Here is a 22,303-nt window from a genome sequence, read left to right as displayed (position 1 = left end):
CACATACTGAAGTCAAAATAATGATTGTAAGGAAATCAATGAGAGGCACGAGAATACAGATAGATTAAACAAATGAGGAAATCAATGAGTGTCATAAATGAAAATATTACTAATGAGATAGAACTCATTAAGAAGAACCAAATAGAAATTCTGGAGATGAAATCTTCAATCAGTGAAATAAAATATATGATTGAGGAGCTGGTGTTGTGGCATAGTGGGTAAAGCCACCACCTGCAGAGCTGGCATCCCACATGGTCACCACTTTGAGTCCCAGCTGCTCTACTTCCAATACAGCTCTCTCCTAATGTGTCAGGGAAAGCAGCAGAAGATGGCCCAAGTATCTGGGACTCTTCTCCCATGAAGGAGACCGAGAAGAAGCTCCTAAATCCTGGCTTTGGACTGGCCAGCTCTGGCTGTTACAGCCATTTGGGGAGTGAACTAGCAGATCGAAAACTTTCTCTCTATTTTTTTTTAATTTTTATTTATTTTTGACAGGCAGAGTGGACAGTGAGAGAGAGAGAGAGAGAGACAGAGAAAAAGGTCTTCCTTTTTGCCGTTGGTTCACCCTCCAATGGCCGCTGCGGCCGGCGCATCTAGCTGATCCGAAGCCAGGAGCCAGGTGCTTCTCCTGGTCTCCCATGCGGGTGCAGGGCCCAAGCACTTGGGCCATCCTCCACTGCCTTCCCTGGCCATAGCAGAGAGCTGGTCTGGAAGAGGGGCAACCGGGATAGAATCCAGTGCCCCAACCGGGACTAGAACCCGGTGTGCCGGCGCCGCAAGGCGGAGGATTAGCCTGTTAAGCCACGGCGCCAGCCTCTTTCTCTCTTTTTATCTCTTTCTCTCTCTCTCTCCGTAACTCTTTCAGATAAATACATAAACAAGCAAATCTTTTTAAAAATAAAATATATTTTAAAAATACAATTGAGAGATATAACAGCAGAACAGACTAAGAAAGAATTTCTGGTTTTGTGAACAAGAATTTTGAAATAACCCAATCAGACAAAAACAGAAGAGAATTGAAAAGAATGAAGAAAGGCTATGTGAAATATGGGATATCATTAAATGATTAGATACTCATAAGTATTCCTGAAGGAGAAGAAAAGGAAAAAGACATTGAGAACCTGCTAAATGAAATAACAATTGAAAATTTCCCAGGTCTTGAAAGAGACATGGACATCCAGATACACAAAGCTCAAAGAACCCCAAGCACACTCAACCAAAAAAGGTCTTCTCCAAGGCATGTTATCATCAAATTGTCAAAAAGTTAAGGAAAGAATCCTAGACAGTAAGTGTTAAGTTACACATAAAGGAAAACCAATTAGGTTAACTAATATCTGATCACTCAGAGGAACCATACAGGCCAGAAGAGAGTAGGATGATCTATTCAAGGTCTTAAAAGAAAAAACTTCCAACCAAAAATATTATATCCAGCAAAGCCACCGCCTGTAGTACCAGCATCCCATATGGAAGCTGGTTTAAGTCCCAGATGCTCCACTTCCTATCCCGCTTTCTGCTATGGCCTGGGAAAGCAGTAAAAGAAAGCCCATGTCCTTGGGCCTCTGTACCCACATGGGAGGCCCGGAAGCAGCTCCTGGCTTCCCCTGGCTTCAGATCGGTGCAGCTCTGGCTGTTGTGGCCAATTGGAGAGTGAACCAGTGGATGGAAGACCTCTCTCTCTCTCTCTCTCTCTCTCTCTCTCTCTCTCTCTCTCTGTAACACTGCCTTTCAAATAAATAAATAAATCTTTAAAAAAATAAATAAAAAGGCTGGCGCCGTGGCTTAACAGGCTAATCCTCCGCCTTGTGGCGCCAGCACACCGGGTTCTAGTCCCGGTTGGGGTGCCAGATTCTATCCCGGTTGCCCCTCTTCCAGGCCAGCTCTCTGCTATGGCCAGGGAAGGCAGTGGAGGATGGTCCAAGTGCTTGGGCCCTGCACCCGCATGGGAGACCAGGAGAAGCACCTGGCTCCTGGCTTCGGATCAGCGAGATGCGCCGGCCGCAGCGGCCATTGGAGGGTGAACCAACGGCAAAAAGGAAGACCTTTCTCTCTGTCTCTCTCTCTCACTGTCCACTCTGCCTGTCAAAAAAATAAATAAAATAAATAAATAAAAAGTGAATGGGAAATAAAGTATTTTCCAGATAAGCAAAACCGAGAGAATTTACCACAACCAGACCACCCTTGCAAGAAATTCAGAAGGGTGTCCTGCATTAGAGGTAAACATGAAACACATGTCACTACCAAATTCACTGACAGCAGGTAGAATCATTACCCAGTCAAAAAAAATGAAAGATCTTAGTTCTTATCTATCAATACTAAATTTGAATGTAAACGGATTAAATTTACCAACTGAAAGACTCAGGCTGGCTAAATGGATAAAAAAACCATAACCTCACTATATGCTGCCTACAAGAAATTCATTTCACAAACAATGCCACACAGAGACTGAAAGTGAAGGGCTGGAAAAAGATATACCAGGCAAATGGAAACCAAAAGCAAGCAGGTGTAAATACCCTGATATCATATAAAACAGACTTAAAAATCAAAAACTATAAAAAGATATATAGAAGGATATTATATTTTGATGAAAGGTTCTATTCATCAAGAAGACATAACAGTCATAAATATATATGCACCCAACACAAGATCATCCAGATATAAATAGTAAATACTATTAGACCTAAGAGATAGACTTCATACAATAAGAGGTGACTTCAACACCCCACCCTCATCAATGGACAAGTCATCTAGACAGAAAATCAATAAGGATACAGAGTTGAAACATCATAGAGCAAATGGACCTAACAGACATTTACAGGACATTTCACAGAATACACATTCTCCTCAGCACATGGAACATTTTCTAGGATGGACCACATATTTAGTCACAAATCAAGTCTCAGCAAATTTAAGAAGACTGAAATCATGCCACGTATCACCTCAGACCATAAAGAACATTTACATACACCTGGAAATTAAACAACATGCTGCTGAAGGATCAATGGGTCACTGAAGAAATTAAAAATGAAATCAAAAGCTTTCTTGAAATAAATGAAAATGAAAATGAACACACAACATATCAAAACCTGTGGGATACAGCAAAAACAGTATTAAGAGGGAAATTTATAGCATTATGTGCTTACATTTAAAAAATTATCTCAAAGATCTAGTAATGCATCTTAAGACTTAGAAAAACAAGAACAAACCAAACTCCAGATCAGGAAGTGAGAAATAGTAACAATCAGAGCAGAAATAAATGAAATTGAAACTAAAAAAAGAGGTAAAAAGCTGGTTTTTTGAGAAGATAAACAAAAGAGATAAACCTCTAGCCAGACTAACAAAGAAAAAAAATACTCATAAAAATAAAATTAGATATGAAAAAGAAGACATAACCAATATTACTAAAATACAAAGGATTATAAGAAACTTCTCTGAAGAACTATATGGTAATAAACTGGAAACCTCAAAGAAATGGATAGATTCTTGAATTCATATAATCCACCAAGTTCAAATCAAGAAGAGATAGACAGCCTGAACAGATCCATAACAAGCAATGAGATTAAGCAGTAATCAAAAGTCTTCCACCAAGGGAGATTTACCACAAGGAAGCTTTCCTACTGAATTTACTACTGAATTTTACAGAACATTCAAAGAGGAAGTAACTCCAATACTCTTCAAACTATTCCAGAATATTGAACAGGATGGAACTCTGCCAAACTCTTTTCATGAGGCTGCATTACTTTGACACCAAAGCCAAAGACACAACACAATAAGAAAACTATAGAGCTATATCCTAAATGAATGTAGATGCAAACATTCTCAACAAAATACTAGCAAATTGAATCTAAAACCACATCAAAAAGATCATACACCATGATCAAATGAGATCTATCCCAGAAATGCAAGGGTGGTTCAACATTTGCAAATCAATAAATGTCATAAATCACACCAATAAAATAAAAATGAAAACCATAGATGTAGAGAAAGCATGACAAGATTCAACACCCTTTCATGATTAAAACTGTCCACAAATTAGGTATAGAAGGAACATTCCTCAAAATTATAAGGGCTATATATGACAAACCAACAGCCAATATCATACTGAATGGGGAAAAGCTGAAAGCATTTCCTCTCAGATCTGGAACAAGACAAGGATGTCCACTTTCACCACTCTTATCCAATATAGTACTGGAAGCTTTAGCAAGAGCAATTAGGGAGGAGAAATAAAAGGCATCAAAATTGGAAAAGAGGAAGCCAAATTATCCATGTCTGCAGATGCAATGATGTACACGGAGAAACATAAATACCGCACTATAAAGCTGTTAGAATTGATAAACCAATTCAGTAAAGTTGCAGGTTACAAAATAAACATACAAAAAACAGTAGCTTTTTGTATGCTACTGATGAATTCACAGAAAGAAAAACCAAGAAAGAAATCCCGGGGCCAACGCTGTGTCATAGTGAGTAAAGCCACCGCCTGCAGTGCCAGCATCCTATATGGGTGCTGGTTCGTGTCCCAGCTGCTCCACTTCCAATCCAGCTCCCTGCTAACATGTCCAGGGAAAGCAGCAGAAGATGGCCAAAGTCCTTGGGGCCCTGCACCCACATGGGAGACCCAAAAGAAGTTCCTGGCTCCTGGCTCCTGGCTTCAGATTGGCCCAGCTCCAGCCATTGTGGCCATTTGGCCATTTGGAGAGTGAACCAGCAGATGGGATCTCTCTCTCTCTCTCTCTCTCTCTCTCTCTCTCTCTGCCTCTCCCTCTCTCTATAACTATACCTCTCAAATAAATAAATCTTTAAAAAAAAAAAAGCAATCTCATTCATTGTAGCCACCCAAAAAAAATCAAATATTTAGGAATAAATTTTACAAAAGAATGAAAGATCTCTATCATGGAAATTATCAAACACTGATGAAAGAAATCATCAAGGACACAAAAAATGGAAAGAAAGTCCTTGCTCATGGATTGGAAGGATCAATTTCATTAAAATGTCTATACTACCTAAAGCAATCTACAGATTCAATGCAACGCCCATCAAAATACCACTGACATTCTTTAGAGAACCAGAAAAAGCAATCCTGATATTTACATGGAATTAAAAAAGACTCAGAATAGCCAAAGCAATACTGAACAAGAAAAATCAAGATAGAAGCATCACAATATTTGATTTCAAAGCACACTACAAAGGTAAAGTAATTAAAACAGAGCAGTGCTGGCATTAAGACCTATTCATAGGTCAGTGGGACAGAATACAGAACCCAGAAATTAATCCACGTATATATGGCAAATTGATTTTTGACAAAAGAGCTCGGACTATACAGTGGAGTAAGCATGGTCTCTTTAGCAAATGGTGCTGACAAAATTGAATTTATATATGTAGAAGAATGAAAATAGATCTATGCCTCTCACCATATACAAAAATCAAGATGGATCAGACTTAAATTTAAGACCTGAGACAATGAAGTTGCTGGAAGAAAATGTAGGGGGAATACTCTAACACATTGGTGTAGGGGACAACTTCTTGGATGAAACCCCCAAAGGACAGGCAACAAAAGCAAAACTACATAAATGAGCTATATCAAACTCAGAAGTTTTGCACAGCAGAGGAAACAACCAACAGAGTGAAGAGACATTCAATAGAATGGGAAATAATATTTGCAAACGAGTTATTTGACAAAGGATTAATATCTGGAATATATATCAGCAACTTAAAAAACATTTAAAAAAATCCAATCCAGTTGAAAATGGGCAAAGGACTTCAATGGACAGTTCTAACTCTGCCTGTCAAAAAAAAAAAGAAGAAGAAGAAGAAGAAGAAATACAAATGGCCAACGAATATATGAAAAATGCTCAACACCACTAGCCATCAGGAAAAAGCAAATCAAAACCACAATGAGATATCACCAGAATGAAGAGGATGTGGACAAAGGGTAACACTTACACAATGTGTATAGGAATGTAAATTAGTGTAGCTACTGTGAAAGGAGTGTGGAGAGTTCTTTAAAAACTAGAACTAGACTTGCCATATGATCCAGAAATCCCATTACTGGGTACATACCCAAAAGACTTGAACACAATGGATCAAAGAGATACCTGCGCCACCATGTTCACAGCAGCACTGTTCACAACAGCCAAAATCTGGGACCAACCAAGGTGTCCATCACCAGATGACTGGATAAAGAAAAGTTGGCATATTTACACAATGGAATATTATTCAGCTATCAAAAAGAATGAAATTCTACCATTTGCAGCAAAATGGATGCAACTGAAGGACATGATGTTGAGTGAAATAAACCAGACCCAGAAACACAAATACTGCATGTTCTCCCTTATATGTGGGAGCTAAAATTAAAAAAAAAAATTTAAAAATGTGTGTTCAAGTATTGCTGCAAATATAGTTTTATAAAACTTTGTTCTCAACCTTTGTGAAACCACTGGTTAAGAATGTTATACTAGGGGACAGTGTTATGACTTAGTAGGCTAAGCCCCTGCCTGCAGCACAGGCATCTCATATGGGCACTGGTTTGTGTCCCAGCTGCTCCTCTTCTGATCTGGTTCTCTGCTATGGCCCATAGAAGATGAAGATGGCCCAAGTGCTTGGGCCCCTGCACCTGTGTGGGAGATCCGGAAGAAGCTCCTGACTCCTGGCACCAGATGGGCCAGCCCTGGCTGTTGTGGCCATTTGGGGGAGTGAACCAGCAGATGGAAGACCTTTCTCTCTGTCTCTCCCTCTCTCTGTAACTCTACCTCTCAGATAAATAAATCAATCTTCTTAAAAAATGTTATACCAGGGCCAGCACTGTGACATAGTGGTCTAAGCCTGCATCTGCAGCGCCTGCATCCCATATGGGTGCTGGTTCATGTCCCAGCTGCTCCTCTTCTGATCCAGAACTCTGCTACAGCCTGGGAAAGCAGTAAAGATGGCCCAAGTCCTTGGGCAAACCTGAACCCACGTGGGAAACCCTGAAGAAGCTCTTGGTTCCTGGCTTCAGATCAGCCCTGTTCCAGCCATTGTGGTTATTTGGGGAGTGAACCAGTGGATGGAAGATCAATATTTCTTCCCTCCCTCAACCCTCAAATAAGTAAATTAAAAAACTTTAAAAAAATGAGTAACAAGGGAAAAAAAGAACCAAAAACTTTTAAATACAATGTTATAATACTATAGTTTTAATGATTTGTGATTACTTTAAATTTATAGTATATGGGTGAAATGGTCATTTTTCCATTCAATTACTGTTTATGGCTGTTGTCTATATTCCCAGTAAACTAGGGTCTTTTTGTTTTGTTCTTGTTAAACTTCTTATTTGGCAAATTATTAAGCCTTTTGACTAAACTTAAAATGTTATCTCAAAAAAAAGGGGGGGGGGAGAATGAAGGAGGGTGGGAGGGAGGGAGGGAGGGAAGGTCAGTCGGAGGAAGTGAACATCATTGTGTGTTCTTAGAACTGTATCTACAAAACACATTGAATCTGTTAAAAACTAATTAAAAATTAGAAAAGGAAAACCCACGGCAGGATTTGAAACATCAATGGCCATCACTGTGAGTCCTTGCCAACAGCCTCCTACATCCTGAGTCACCTCCATTACCTGTACTACCTGTCCTACCTGTACCACCTCACTTCTCAGGCAGATCCCTTAAAAGAGCAATAAGAAGCTATTCAGAGGCTTGCAGCAACAAAGACAATAAACACAGTGAGGGGGGAGTTTTCAGGAAAAGACAGACATCTAACATAGTATCAGAAACAAATGACAAAGGTGTTTGGATTTAAATTAAAGTATCTTAAACAGGAGATATTTCCAAGAGCAGTAACCTTCCCTAGCCCCACTAAGTCAATCAGAAAAATATTTCAATGGATAAACAGTTTCTGTAGTCATGCAGGATGTACAGCCAGGTTCTAACTATGATTAAAGAGGGCTTGTCAAGCATTTCCAGCTAAAATCAATCTTGGCACATTTAGTCTTGCGTGCCCCATATTTCCTAGAAATGCATTTCTTTGAAGGATAAAAAGACTTTTTTAGAAAGACAGATGTCACCAGGAAGAATAATATCTTATGCTTACAAACAGAAATGTAGATATCTAAGTCTTGCACATGGGACCAGACTTGACTAATAAGGGAGACTTGGGTTTCAAGGTCCTGGGGTAGGGTAGGGTTCACATAGACAAGACGTCTTTATTGTCCATGAAAATGGTGCACAAGAGGAAGACATCTCTCCCTCTCTATCTCCTCCTCTTCCTCTCCCCCTCCCTCCTCTCCCTTCCCTTTCCCTCTTCATCTGTAACTCTGCCTTTGAAATAAATAAATAAATCTTTAAAAAAAAAAAAACTAAAAGACTACTAAAGGAAGAAAGGCTCTTTTATGAGATCCTGTAACAAAGGAATTGGACCAGGATTTGAAGCTAGAGAAGGAAATCTTCTCTGAGAAATCCAGACCCTGACAAAGAGTGAAACTTGACCAGAGAGAAGAGGGAAAGAGTAATCCAAGCAGAGGGAGTTGTGTGGGGAGGGGCTGTGTGAGAAGTTCAATGGCATATTTGAGTTACTGAAAAATGAGACCACTGTGTTTAGATACAAGAGAAAGGAGAGAGTAGTGGAATGTCAGCCTGGAAGAGAGGGAGGTAGAGGATGCAGGAGACCCTTGTGACCCATCGTCTTCACTCTTAGAGCAAGGAAAGTCACAGAAGATTTAGGAAGTAGTGAGATCAATCTGGTTTTGAAAACGATCACTCCAGCTATAAGCAGACCAACTAGGAGGTACCTGCGCTCCTCCAAGTAAGAGGAAGTAGGCTCTTGAACTAAATTTGTGTGTGCAGACAGAAGTGGATGGATTTGGCAAATTCTTTAGGAACTATATGGGAAATACCTATTCGGTGATGAGTTGAGTTGACTGCAGGGAAAGAGGTTTCAAAGGTAAATCTGACATTCCTTGTGTAGAACTAGTTGAGTGAGGGTGACATTTAGTGAAACAATTAACACTTAGATGCCACACTTCTCTATGAAAGTGGCAGATACAGGCAGGAATACTAAACATGCTGAATGCGAGATAATTCTGAGATGTCAAAGGAGATAGATATCCAGTAAGCACCGGATATGTAGATCTGGAGATCAGGGAGAAATCTGGGCTTAGGACACCAATTTGCAAGTCAATTACAGATGGCAGTTGATGCTGTGAGCATGAGTAAGCTTGACCAGTGTGACAGTACTGGGTAATCAACTGTAACTCCTAATAGCCAACACAAGAGAAGTCAGACTATGCCTACAGAAACAGAAAGAAATCCATGATAATGTGTCTTGGAATGTAACGAAAGAGAAAGAATTCTATGATGGTGAATATTGAGAAGCAGTGGAGAAACCAAGGGAGTAAAAAATTCCCAGTAGATGGAAAGATCACTGGTGGCCTTAGCAAGAGCTATTTGAATGAGTCATGAGATTCACAAAGATCACATGAAGCTGAGGGGTGAATGTTTGATGAATAGAGACCAAACCTAGAGAGTTCCTTCAAAAAGTCTAGTTAAGAAGGAGAGAACAGAGAGGATGATATCTAGAGATTGTGTAGGACCAGGGAAAGTATTTTTAATTTGTATTTGTTGTTCAACAGAACAGACATGAATATACTTTCCCAGCAGTTGAATAATAGAAGATAGAAACCAGAGAATTAACAGCAAAATACTTCTGAGAAACAACGGTGGTCTGCAGAACACAGCTGTAAGACAGAAGACAAAAGGCAAAGGTAGTCTAGGAGATTTGATAGCAGGATATCAGAGAAATTCCTCTATCCGATGGTTTCAATTTCCTCTGAGAAGCAGAAACAAGGTCATCCGCTGTGAATGCAGCAGGAGGTTATGGAACAGAGCTATAAGCACAAAGAAATTTCAAATAATCATTGCAGACTCCCTAGCAACTGAGATTCAGTAGTTCTGGGGGTAGTGCCTCCAAATCTACATTTAGCAAACAATACAGCTGGTTCTGATACAGAGACCAGGATTTGACAAACAGTGACCAAGAGTTTGAGAACGTATTTCCTTTTGTGACCCCTTGTGAAGTCCACCAGCAAGAATGGAAGAAATAGGGATCAAGCATATAGTCTAGTGATAAAGGCACCCATATTCCACATTGAAATATCTAGAATAAGCCCCCAGCTTCATCTCCTATCTCTAGATTCCTGACAATGCAAACCCTGGAAGGGAGTTATAATGGGCCAAGTAATTGGGTTCCTTCTACCCACATGAGAGACTTAGATTGTGTTCCAGCTTTGATGTTGGCCAACCCCTGCCCCAACTACCACAGGCATTTAGGGAGTGAACCAGCGGATGGAATATATCAATCTCTCACTTTCTCTTAAGAAGTAATTTAAAAATTAAAAATGGTGGGAGGTAGGCATTTGGCCTAACAGTTAAGACTCTGGTTGGGATACCTTATCAGAGTGCCTAATTTACATCCAGTTCTGATTTTAGCTTCCTGCTAATGTGTACCCTGAAAGGTAGCAGATGATGGTTCAAGTAGTTGGGTCCCTGCCACCCACCTGAAAGATCTACATTGAGTTCTTGGCTTCTAGCTTTGGTCTCAGCCTAGCCATGGTCATTGTGGGCACCTGGGGAGTGAACCAGTAAATGGTAATATTCTCTCTCTCTCTCTCTCTCTCTCTCTCTCTCTCTCTCTCTCATAAATAACATTAAAATAAAAATTAAAGAAATAAATATTTCCAAGTATATTGAAATAGTTAATGTGTAAGGGCACTTCATCAAGAAAACAGAATTAAGGGTTTGAGTTTATTTTGAGGCAAAAGTTTATGTCCACAGTTTTTTCATAATATACATTTCCCATATATCATGAAAAAAATTGCACCAAAATAAACTCATACTTTCAATTCTATCTTCCATGAACTTTTTGAACTCCCTTGTGCTTGATGGCCTGTGTAATTCAATGTCTCCCACATGGTCCCAATACCCAGGGACTGTTTGACCCAGGTAGCTCTGGAACCATTCTTGAAATTATGGGCAACATAGCAAATCTTAACTCAGTTCTGAGGCAACTCAACATGAACTCAAACTAGCCTTTTATTCTGACCTGAGGTCATAGTTCTGATATCCAGGTGCTATATACTTCATATTTTGAAGCCTAATCCCAAATATGATTCTATCTGAGGAGGAACTTTTGGAAGGTGATTAAGTTACAGCCCAAATAGAAAAAGCTCCAAAGAGCTCTCTTGTCCCTGTATCATAACAGGACACAATGAGAAGATGGCTGTCTAAGAATGTGAAAGAAGTCCCCCATCAGACAATGAGTATGCTGGCACCTTGACCTTGGTCTTCCCAGCCTGCAAAAATGTGAGAAATGCTTACTGTTGAAGCTCCCCAGTCTGATATTTTTTCTGATAGTCTCATCAGACTGAGACACCAGGGTTGTATTTTTTTTCATCCTCTACTTAACCCTTCCCCTCCCAGAATTATAATGAGTTAAGGCATTAATCATTAAATGATTTACTTATGAGAATTCCAGGGCAGAAATATTTGAATCTCACATAATCAGTCTAAAAATCGAAAATAACAAACTACACATTTCAATGAAGGTGGATCAAAATCAATTTCACTTGGTATAATTATGGAAGAATAATATTAATGGTACCAGTTTCAAAAAGCATTCTAACTAGGCCAAGATCACACATCTTGACATATAAACCTTTTCGCCCATTATTTGAAGGCTAAGGATAGACCCATGAACTGCACAAAGGATTGCACTGCTTGGCTTTTGGTCATTTGCTTAATAAACTTCCCTTTATCCTTTCTCTGGCTAACTCCTATTCATTCTTCAAAGCTCATATCAAATGTCACTTCCAAATATGTTTTCCCTCCTCTTCAGTTCCAATCCAAAATACATCTCATGTTTCTCTTTGTATCAGCATGTTCTCTTCCTTCACAGCACTATCACCATTTGCAAATGGATATTGTTTGTATGATTTTTAAAGTATGTTATTTCTGTTAGACTATAAAGCCTACAAGGAGTCCATGCTCGTTTTAATTTACATTGTACAACCATTTCCCAGCACAGTATCAACCACAAAGAGCTGACTTTAGATTAGCTAAGTAAATATTTATTAAAATATTAAATGAGTGAATACATAATTGAGATGAGTGAATTTATTAGTTAATATTTTAACTGATTTTAAAATCTATTCATCCCTCACACTAAGTATTCAATTGAGAGATTCAAATCTGAACTGTGTCTCTAGAGTAAAACTAGGAGAGGGTTTTAACATTACTAGGAAAGTGGGGATTCCAAGATGGCAGAACTGGGAGAGGTCAAACTACTCTAGGTTAGGGGAAAATGGTAAAAAGAACAAAAAAGTGGAGAAAGTGCTTTCTCAGGGGAAAGTTGGGGGGAAAACGGCAGAGGAGATTCTGCAGAAGGAGGAAAGATGCCATGGTTAAAGATGTCAGGTTAAAGCCCTGACCTGCAGCGCCAGTATCACATATGGACACTGGTTCAAGTCCTGGCTGCTCTACTTCTGATCCAGCTCTCTGCTAGGGCCTGGAAAAGCAGAAAATGGCCCAAGTCCTTGGGCCCCTGCACCTGCATGGGAGACCTGGAAGAAGTTCCTGACTCCTGCCTTCAGATCAGCTCAGCTCAGCTCTGGCTGTTGCAGTCCTTTGGGGAGTAAACAAGCGGATGGAAGACCTCTCTCTCTCTCTTTGGCACTACCTCTCTCTGTAACTCTTTCAATTAAATAAAAATAAAAATCTTAAAAAAAATACAGTGGAGGTGTGGGCACAGTGGCATATTGGGTATTGCCACCACCTGTGGTGCCAGCTTCCCATGTGGGCGTTGGTTTGAGTCCCAGCTGCTCCACTTTCAATCCAGCTCTCTGCTATGGCCTGGGAAAGCAGTAGAAGATGGCCCAAGTCTTTGGGCCCCTGTACCCGCATGGGAGACCTGGGAGAAGCTCCTGGCTCCTGGCTTCAGATCAGCTCAGCTCCAGCAAATGTGGAAATTGGGGAGTCAACCAGCAGATGAAAGACTCCCCCGCCCCTCTCCTTCTGTGCCTCTGCCTCTGCCTCTCTGTAAATCTGCTTTTCAAATAAATAAATCTTTTAAAAAATACAGTGGAAAGCCTTAACAGTGGACTTGAGGGGGCAGAAGAATGAATAATAGTGCTAGAAGATAAATCTTTGGAAACTTTTCAAACCAAAAACAAGAAGAAATAAAAAATTTTTAAAAAACAGTTCTGGAGATATATGGGATACTATTAAATGACCCAACACATGGGAGTTGGAGTTCCCGAAAGTGTGAAAAGAAACAATGGATTAGAAGCCCTATTCAATGAAATAATTACAAAAAAATTCCTAATTTGGAGAAACAAAGGGATACCCAAATACATAAGGTAAACAGAACTCCTTATATGCATTACCAGAAAAGATCTTCACCACAACACATCGTAGACAAACTTCCAACAGTAAAACATAAAGAAAAGATTCTAAAATGTGCATGAGAGAAATGCCAGATTAATTTCAGAGGCTCTCCAGTTAGACTCACAACTGACTTCTCATCAGAAATCCTACAGGTTAGGAGAGAATGGAGAGAGACAGAGTCCAAGTTTTAAGAGTAAAAAACAAACAAACAAACAAACAAACAAACATTAACCCAGAATACTGTACCTTGCAAAGCTCATTTATGAACAAAGGTGAAGTAAAGACCCTCCATAACAAACAGAAATTGAAAGAATTTGTCACACTCATCCAGCCTTACAAAAGATGCTTAAGGATGTGCTACACAGAAACACAGATAGTTATCATTATGAAAGAATGTGAAAGCAGAAAATCTCCCAGGAAAAGTACAAAGGAAATCCAAAGTAAACAATAATACTATTTACAGAAAGATAGCAGGGCCAAGTTATTATGTATCAGTAGTAACTTTGAATGTAAATGGCCTAAACTCTCCAATTAAAAAATACATACTGGCTGAATGGATTAAAAAAACAAGACCCATTTATTTGTTGCATACAAGAATACACCTTACTGGTGGGACAGCTGAGAGATTTGCACGTGGATCGTTGTTCCAGTGGGCCAGATGGAGACAGTCCCCAAGCCCAGTCAGGATGCCCCACCCAAGAAGGACAAACCTCAGGCCAAGAGGAAGAAACCGCGGCGATACTGGGAAGGGGACACCACTCCAAGCGCCACCGGAGCCTCTCCAGGCCCACCTACTAAGAAGAAGCGGAACCGGGAGCTCCGGCCCCAGAGACCAAAGAACACTCAGGTCGCAAAGAAGTCCCAGGTCTCCAAGAAGCCCCTGGTGGCGCGGAAGACTGGAGAACCGAAGAAGCTTGTCTGGGGCCCAGGACCCATTCCCGGGCCCTGCCCCCTGTCCCGGTGGAGGCAGCCCGGAAGTTCCGTCGCATTGACAAATCTAAAAAGCTGCCGCCTTCCAAGTCCAAGACCCGCAGCAGACTTGAGGCAGCTGAAGCTGAGGAAGAGGAAACCAGCGTCCAAGCTGCCCGCTCAGAGTTGCTGCTTGCTGAGGAGCCTGGGTTCCTGGAAGGGGAGGATGGGGAAGACACAGCAAAGATCCGCCAGGCTGACATTGTGGAGGCTGTGGACATCGCAAGTGCAGCCAAGCACTTTGACTTGAATCTGCGGCAGTTTGGACCGTTCCGGCTGCATTACTCTCGAACCGGGAGACACCTGGCTTTAGGCCGGTGTCGGGGTCACGTGGCTGCATTCGACTGGGTGACAAAAAAGCTCATGTGTGAGATCAGCGTCATGGAGGCAGTGCGGGACATCCGGTTCCTTCATTCCGAGGCTCTGCTTGCTGTCGCTCAGAACCGCTGGCTTCACATCTATGACAACCAGGGCATCGAGCTGCACTGCGTCCGCCACTGTGACCGAGGGACGCGCCTGGAGTTCCTGCCCTTCTATTTCCTCCTGGCCATGGCTTCAGAGACAGGGTTTCTGACCTACTTGGAAGTGTCGGTGGGGAAGATCGTGGCCGCTCTGAATGCCCAGGCTGGGCGGCTCCACGTCATGGCTCAGAACCCTTACAATGCCGTCATCCACCTTGGGCACAGCAACGGTACAGTGTCTTTATGGAGTCCGGCCATGAAGGAGCCTCTGGTGAAGATTCTCTGCCACCGTGGTGGCGTCCAGGCTGTGGCAGTAGATGCCACAGGCACGTACATGGCCACCCCCGGCCTAGACCACCAGCTGAAGATCTTTGACCTGCGGGGGACGTTCCAGCCTCTGAGGGCTCCTACGCTGCCCCAGGTAGCAGGGCACCTGACCTTCTCCCAGCGAGGACTGCTGGCTGCGGGAATGGGCAACGTTGTCAGCATCTGGGCCGGGCAGGGCAAGGCCAGCCTGCCCTCCCTAGAGAAGCCCTACCTCACCCACCGCCTCGCAGGCCATGCCCATAGCCTTCAGTTCTGCCCCTTTGAAGATGTTCTGGGAGTGGGACACAGTGGGGGCATCACTAGCATGCTGGTCCCGGGGCTGCTGAGCCCAGCTTTGATGGTCTGGAGAGTAACCCACACCGGAGCCAGAAGCAGCGCCAGGAGTGGGAGGTGAAGGCCTTGCTGGACAAGGTTCCTGCAGAGCTCATCTGTATGGACCCACGAGCCCTGGCTGAAGTGGACGTCATCTCTCTGGAACAGGAAAAGAAGGAGCGGATAGAGAGGCTGGGCTATGACCCCGAGGCCAAGGCTCCCTTCCAGCCAAAGCCAAAGCAGAAGGGCTGCAGCTCCACAGCGAACGTGGTGAAGAGAAAGAAGGTCATGGACGAGGAGCACAGGGACAAGGTCTGGCAGAGCCTAGAGCAGCAGCAGCAGCAGCAGAAGGAGAAGCCCAAGCCCATGGGGGCCCGGCCATCTGCCCTGGACAGATTCGTGCACTGCGCCAGGCTCCAGCTTGGCTGGGAACAACCATCTTTCACCAAGATCACCAGTATGGAAATGATGATTCCTTGGAATATCAGGGCGAGATGGGAGGGGGCAATGTGCCCCCTTCCTGGGGTGGGCTGGTATTAAAGAGGAAAGCAGTTTATTTTTTGGATAATACATCTGGATCACCCGGGGGGGGGGGGGGGGAGAATACATCTTACCAAAAACCATACATGCAGACTGAAAGTGAAAAGATGGGATACGATATTACATGCTAATAGAAAGCAAGAAAAAGAGCAGATATAGCCATCCTAATATCAGACAAAACAGACTTCAACACAAAAGCTGTTAAAAGAGATAAGGAAGAGGCCGGCGCCGCGGCTCAATAGGCTAATCCTCCGCCTAGCGGCGCCGGCACACCGGGTTCTAGTCCCGGTCGGGGCACCGATCCTGTCCCGGTTGCCCCTCTTCCAGGCCAGCTCTCTGCTGTGGCCAGGGAGTGCAGTGGAGGATGGCCCAACCCCTTGGGCCCTGCACCCCATGGGAGACCAGGATAAACACCTGGCTCCTGCCATCGGATCAGCGCGGTGCGCCGGCCGCAGCGCGCTACCGCGGCGGCCATTGGAGGGTGAACCAACGGCAAAAGGAAGACCTTTCTCTCTGTCTCTGTCTCTCACTGTCCACTCTGCCTGTCAAAAAAAAAAAAATAAAAATAAAAAAAAAATAAAATAAAATAAAATAAAAGAGATAAGGAAGGGCATTATGTAATGATCAAAGGATCAATTCAACAGGAATATGTGAATATAATAAATGTATATTCACCCAATGCCAGGGTGCCTGGCTATTTAAAACAAATGTTAACAGATTTAAAGTAAGATATAGACTCCAATACAATAGTAATGGAGGATTTCAACATCCCACTTTCATCAGCAGACATAACAACCAGACAGAAAATCAACAAAGAAACAACAGAACAAATCTACTCTATGGACCAAATGGACCTAACTGATAAGTACAGAACCCTTCATCTACAACTCCAAAACATGTATTGTTATCAGTACATGGAACTTTCTCTAGGATAGACCATGCTCTAGGCCATAAAGTAAGTCTCAGCACATTCAAAAAAATCTAAATCATACCATACATCTTCTCTGACCACAATGAAATGAAGATGGAAACTAACAACTCATGAATTTCTAGAACATACAAACACATGGAGACTGAACAACATGCTCCTGAATGAACACGAGTCATAGAAGAAATCAAAAAATTCCTGGAAATCAGTGAAGATGACAATACAACATACAAAACTTGTGAGATACAAAAAAAGCAGTGCCTGCTATATAGGATACTATTTTAAAAAACACACACACACATTCTAGGAGTTCCTGAAGGCATGGAGAAAGAGAAAAGATTAGAAGGCCTTTTTAGTGAAATACTGGCAGAAAACTTCCCCGGTTTGGAGAAAGAAAGAGACATCCAAGTACAGGAAGCACACAGAACTCCCAATAGACATAACCAGAAAAGATCCTTGTCATGACACATTGTAATCAAACTCACCACAATGAAACATAAAGAGAAGATTCTAAAATGTGCAGAAGAGAAATGCCAGATTACTTTCAGAGGATCTCCAATTAGACTCATAGCAGACTTCTCATCAGAAACCCTGCAGGCTAGGAGAGAATGGTGAGTTATAGCCCGAGTCCTAAGAGAAAAAGAACTTTCATCCCAGAATATTATAACCTACAAAGATCTCATTTGTAAATGAAGGTGAAATAAAGACCTTTCATAACAAACAGAAAGCGAAAGAATTTGTTACCACTCATCCAGCCCTGCAAAAGATGCTTAAAGATGTGTTACACACAGAAACACAGAAACATGGTCATCAATACAAAAGAAGGTAAAGGAAGAAAATCTCTCAGTAAAAGATCAAAGGAAGTTCAAAGTATAAATTAAGAATCTTCGGACCAGACTTTAAGAACTAACTCCAATTCTTCTCAAGCTATTCAAAACAATTAAAAGAGAGGGAATCCTCCCAAATTCATTCTACGAAGCCAGCATACCTAAATTCCTAAACTTGAAAAAGATGCAGAAGAGAGAGAGAATTACAGACAATTTCCCTGATGAACACAGATGCAAAAATCCTCAATAAAATTCCAGCCAATACAATTCAACAACACATCAGAAATATCATCCACCAGACCAAGCGGGATTTATCGCAAGTATGCAGGGATGGTTCAACATTCACAAATCTATCAATGTGATACATCAAATTAACAAATTGGAGGGGGGCCAGTGCTGTGGCACAGTGGGTTAAAGCCCTAGCCTGAAGTACCAGCATCCCATATCGCTGGTTCTAGTCCTGGCTGCTCCTCCTCCAATCCAGCACTCTGCTATGGCCTGGAAAAGCAATAGAAGATGGCCCAAGTCCTTTGGCCCCTACACCTGCGTGGGAGTCCTGGAAGAAGATCCTGGCTCCTGGTTTCGGATTGGTGCAGCTCCAGCTGTTGTGGCCATCTAGGGAGTGAACCAGCAGATAGAAGACCTTTCTCTCTCTGTCTCTACCTCTCTCTGTAACTGTCTTTCAAATAAATAATAAATCTTTTTTAAAAATTGCAGAAGAAAAATCATAGGATTATCTCAACAGATGCAGAAAAAGCATTTGATAAAATACAACTCCCTTTCGTGATGAAAACTCTAAGCAAACTGGGTATAGAATGAACATTCCTCAACACAATTAAGGCAATTTATGACAAACCCACAGCCAGCATCATATTGAACAGGGAAATGTTGGATGAATTCCCACTGAGATCCAGTACCAGACAGGGATACCCACTCTCACCACTGCTATTCAAATAGTACTATAAGTTTTAACCAGAGCCATTAGGCAAGAAAAAGAAATCAAAGGGATACAAATTGGGAGTCAAACTATCCCTATTTATAGACAATATGATTCTTTATTTAGGGGATCCAGAGAACTCCACTAAGAGACTATTGGAACTCATAGAAGAGTTTGATAAAGTAGCAAGATACAAAATCAATACACAAAAGTCAACAGCCTTTGAAAACACAGACAATGCCATGGCTGAGAAAGAACTTCTAAGATAAATCCCATTCACAATAGCTACAAAAAAAAAAATCAAGTATCTTGGAATAAGCTTAACCAAGGATGTCAAAGATCTCTATGATGAGAATTACAAAACTTTAAAGAAAGAAATAGAAAAAGATACCAAAAAATGGAAAAATCTTCCATGTTCATGGATTGGAAGAATCAATATCATCGAAATATCCATTCTTCCAAAAGCAATTTACAGATTCAATGCGATACCAATCAAAATACCAAAGACATTCTTCTCAGATCTAGACAAAATGATGCTGAAATTCACATGGAGGCACAGAAGACACTGAATACCTAAAGCAATCTTATACAACAAAAACAGATCCAGAAGCATCACAATACCAGATTTCAAGACATACTACAACAGGGCAGTTATAATCAAAACAGCCTGGTACTGGTACAAAAACAGATGGATAAACCAATGGAATAGAATAGAAACACCAGAAATCAATTTAAACATCTATAACCAACTTATATTTGATCAAAGATCCAAAACCAATCCCTGGAGCAAGGACAGTCTAATCAACAAATGGTGCTGGGAAAACTGGATTTCCACATGCCGAAGTAAGAAGCAAAACCCTGACCTTACACCTTAGACAAAAATACACTGAACGTGGATTAAAGCTCTAAATCTATGACCCAACACCACGAAATTATTAGAGAACATTCGAGAAACCCTACAAGATATAGGCACAGGCAAAGACTTCTTGAAAAATACCCCATAGGCACAGGCAGGCAAAGCCAAAATTAACAACTTGGATTACATCAAATTGAGAAGTTTCTGTACTGCTAAAGAAACACTCAGGAGGCCAGCGCCGCGGCTCACTAGGCTAATCCTCCGCCTGCGGCACCAGCACTCCGGGTTCTAGTCCCGGTTGGGGCACTAGATTCTGTCCCGGTTGCTCCTCTTCCAGTCCAGCTCTCTGCTGTGGCCCGGGAAAGCAGTGGAGGATGGCCCAAGTGCTTGCGCCCCTGCACCCGCATGGGTGACCAGGAGGAAGCACCTGGCTCCTGGCTTTGGATCGGTGCAGCGCCAGCCATGGCAGCCATTTGGGGGGTGAACCAACAGAAGGAAGACCTTTCTCTCTGTCTCTCTCTCTCTCTCTCACTGTCTAACTCTGCCTGTCCAAATAAATAAATAAATAGTCAGGAAAGTGAAGAAGCAACTGATAGAATGGAAGAAAATATTTGCAAATTATGCAACTGATAAAGGATTAATAACCATAATCTACAAAGCGATCAAGAAATTCCACAACAACAAAACAAACAACCCACTAAAGAGATGGGCCAAGGACCTAAACAGACATTTTTCAAAAGAGGAAATCCAAACGGCAAACAGACACATGAAAAAATGTTCAGGATTGGGCCGGTGCCATGGCTCACTTGGCTAATCCTCCACATGAGGCGCCGGCATCCCATATGGGCACCTGGTTCTAGTCCCGGTTGCTCCTCTTCCAGTCCAGCTCTCTACTGTGGCTCAGAAGGGCAATGGAGGATGGCCCAAGTGCTTGAGCTCCTGAACCCACATGGGAGACCAGGAAGAAGCTCCTGGCTTCGGATCAGCACAGCTCCAGCCATAGCAGCCATTTGGGGGATGAACAAATGGAAGGAAGACCTTTCTCTCTGTCTCTCTCACTGTCTATATTTCTACCTGTCAAATAAATTTTAAAAAATGTTCAGTATCACTAGCCATCAGGGAAATGCAAATCAAAACCACAATGAGGTTTCACCTGGTTAGAATGGCTTACATACAGAAATCAACTAACAACATATGCTGGCGAGGATGTGGGGGGAAAGGCACACTAATCCACTGTTGGTGGGGAATGAAAACTGGTAAGGCCACTATGGAAGACAGTTTGGAGAATCCTCAGAAATCTGAATACAGCCCTACCATACAACCCAGCCATCCCACTCCTGGAAGTTTATGCAAGGGAAATGAAATCAGCAAATAAAAGAGTTATCTGCATCACCATGTTTATTGCAGCTCAATTCAAAATTGCTAAGACATGGAATCAACCTAAATGCCCATCAACAGAAGACTGGATAAAGAAATTATGGGATATGTACTCTATGGAATACCACACAGCAGAAAAAAAAAAAATGAAATCCAGTCATTTGCAACAAAATGGAAGAATCTGGAAAACATCATGCTGAGTGAAATAAGCCACTCCCAAAGGGACAAATATCATGTGTTCTCCCTGATCTGTGACAACTGAGCACCTAAAAGGAAACCTTTAGATGTGAAACTGACACTATGAGAAGCAAGGACTTGATCGGCCCTTGTCCTGACTATCAAGGAACAGCTTATTATTTTAGTAACTTCTTTTTCTACTTAATGCCATTGGTTGAATTCTTTACTAACACAGAATTATTCTCAGGCATTTAAATCCAATTGAAAATTTACCCCTGTTAAAAATAAGAGTGGGAATAAGAGAGGGAGGAGATGTACAGTTCGGCACAAGTTCTCTCGGACTTACCCCTAAGGGTAAAGCTAAAAACTTGCCAAGGAACTGTAAATCCCATTAAGTTGGCAGTTACCAATGCCATCTTACTACTTAAAGTGATCAGTTTAAGTTCATAACTGATCATAAAGATAGGATTAAATGTCAAAGGGATCACATAAATAAGACCAAGTGCCTGCTAATAATAATTGATAAATTATAAAGGAGAGAATGATCCAATATGGGAAGCAGGACACACAGCAGACTCATAGAATGACAAATGTCCTAAATAGCACTCTGGCCTCAGAATCAGCCCTTAAGGCATTCGGATCTGGCTAAAAAGTCCATCAGAGTTGCTCAGGCATGGAAAGCCAAGACACTGTGGCAAAAAATGACCTAAATAAAAGATCACTATGAGGGAGATCCTGATATAAAGAAGGGGCCATCAGAGAAAGAGGTACCTTTCTCTGAAGGGAGGAGAAAACTTCTATTTTGATTATGGCCTTGTCTAAGTAAGGTTGGAGTTTGTGGACTCAAGAGGCTTCCATAGCCTTGGCAGTCATGACAAGAGCCTCGGGTGATCACTGATGTCATAAATAAGAGTTTCAATTGTTAAATCAACAACCGGAGTCACTGTGCACTTGCTCCCCATATAGGACCTCTGTCCTTAATGTGTGTTGTACTATGAGAATTATTGGTAAAACTAGTCTTCAAACAGTACTTTATATTTTGTGTGTCTGTGTGGGTGCAAACTGTTGAAATCTTTCTTAGTATAGAGTTGATCTTCTGTATATAAATATAATTAGAAATGAATCTTAATGAAGAATGGGATGGGAGAGGGAGTCAGAGGTGGGGTGGTTTGAGGATGGGAGGGCGGGTATG

The 22,303-nt window shown here is 41.8% G+C and overlaps 2 protein-coding genes across 7 annotated transcripts in view; one reads left to right on the top strand and one right to left on the bottom strand.

The window, feature by feature from the left end:
• The window catches only part of POLE4 (DNA polymerase epsilon 4, accessory subunit), a 200,661-nt gene that overhangs the window by 72,973 nt on the left and 105,385 nt on the right, over positions 1 to 22,303 (bottom strand). The gene's annotated exons all lie outside the window — the stretch shown is intronic.
• LOC133772966 (WD repeat-containing protein 46-like) lies at positions 14,016 to 16,009 on the top strand. Its single transcript, XM_062210104.1, is given in 4 exon segments — positions 14,016 to 14,294; positions 14,296 to 14,350; positions 14,352 to 15,465; positions 15,468 to 16,009. Coding segments are annotated over 4 exon segments (1,947 nt in total). The 5' UTR covers positions 14,016 to 14,058.

This window comes from Lepus europaeus, chromosome 13 (genome assembly GCF_033115175.1).
Source record: "Lepus europaeus isolate LE1 chromosome 13, mLepTim1.pri, whole genome shotgun sequence".
Classification (NCBI taxonomy): domain Eukaryota; kingdom Metazoa; phylum Chordata; class Mammalia; order Lagomorpha; family Leporidae; genus Lepus; species Lepus europaeus.
The sequence above is the reverse complement of the archived record's forward strand: the minus strand, read 5'-3'. Positions and strand labels throughout refer to the sequence as shown.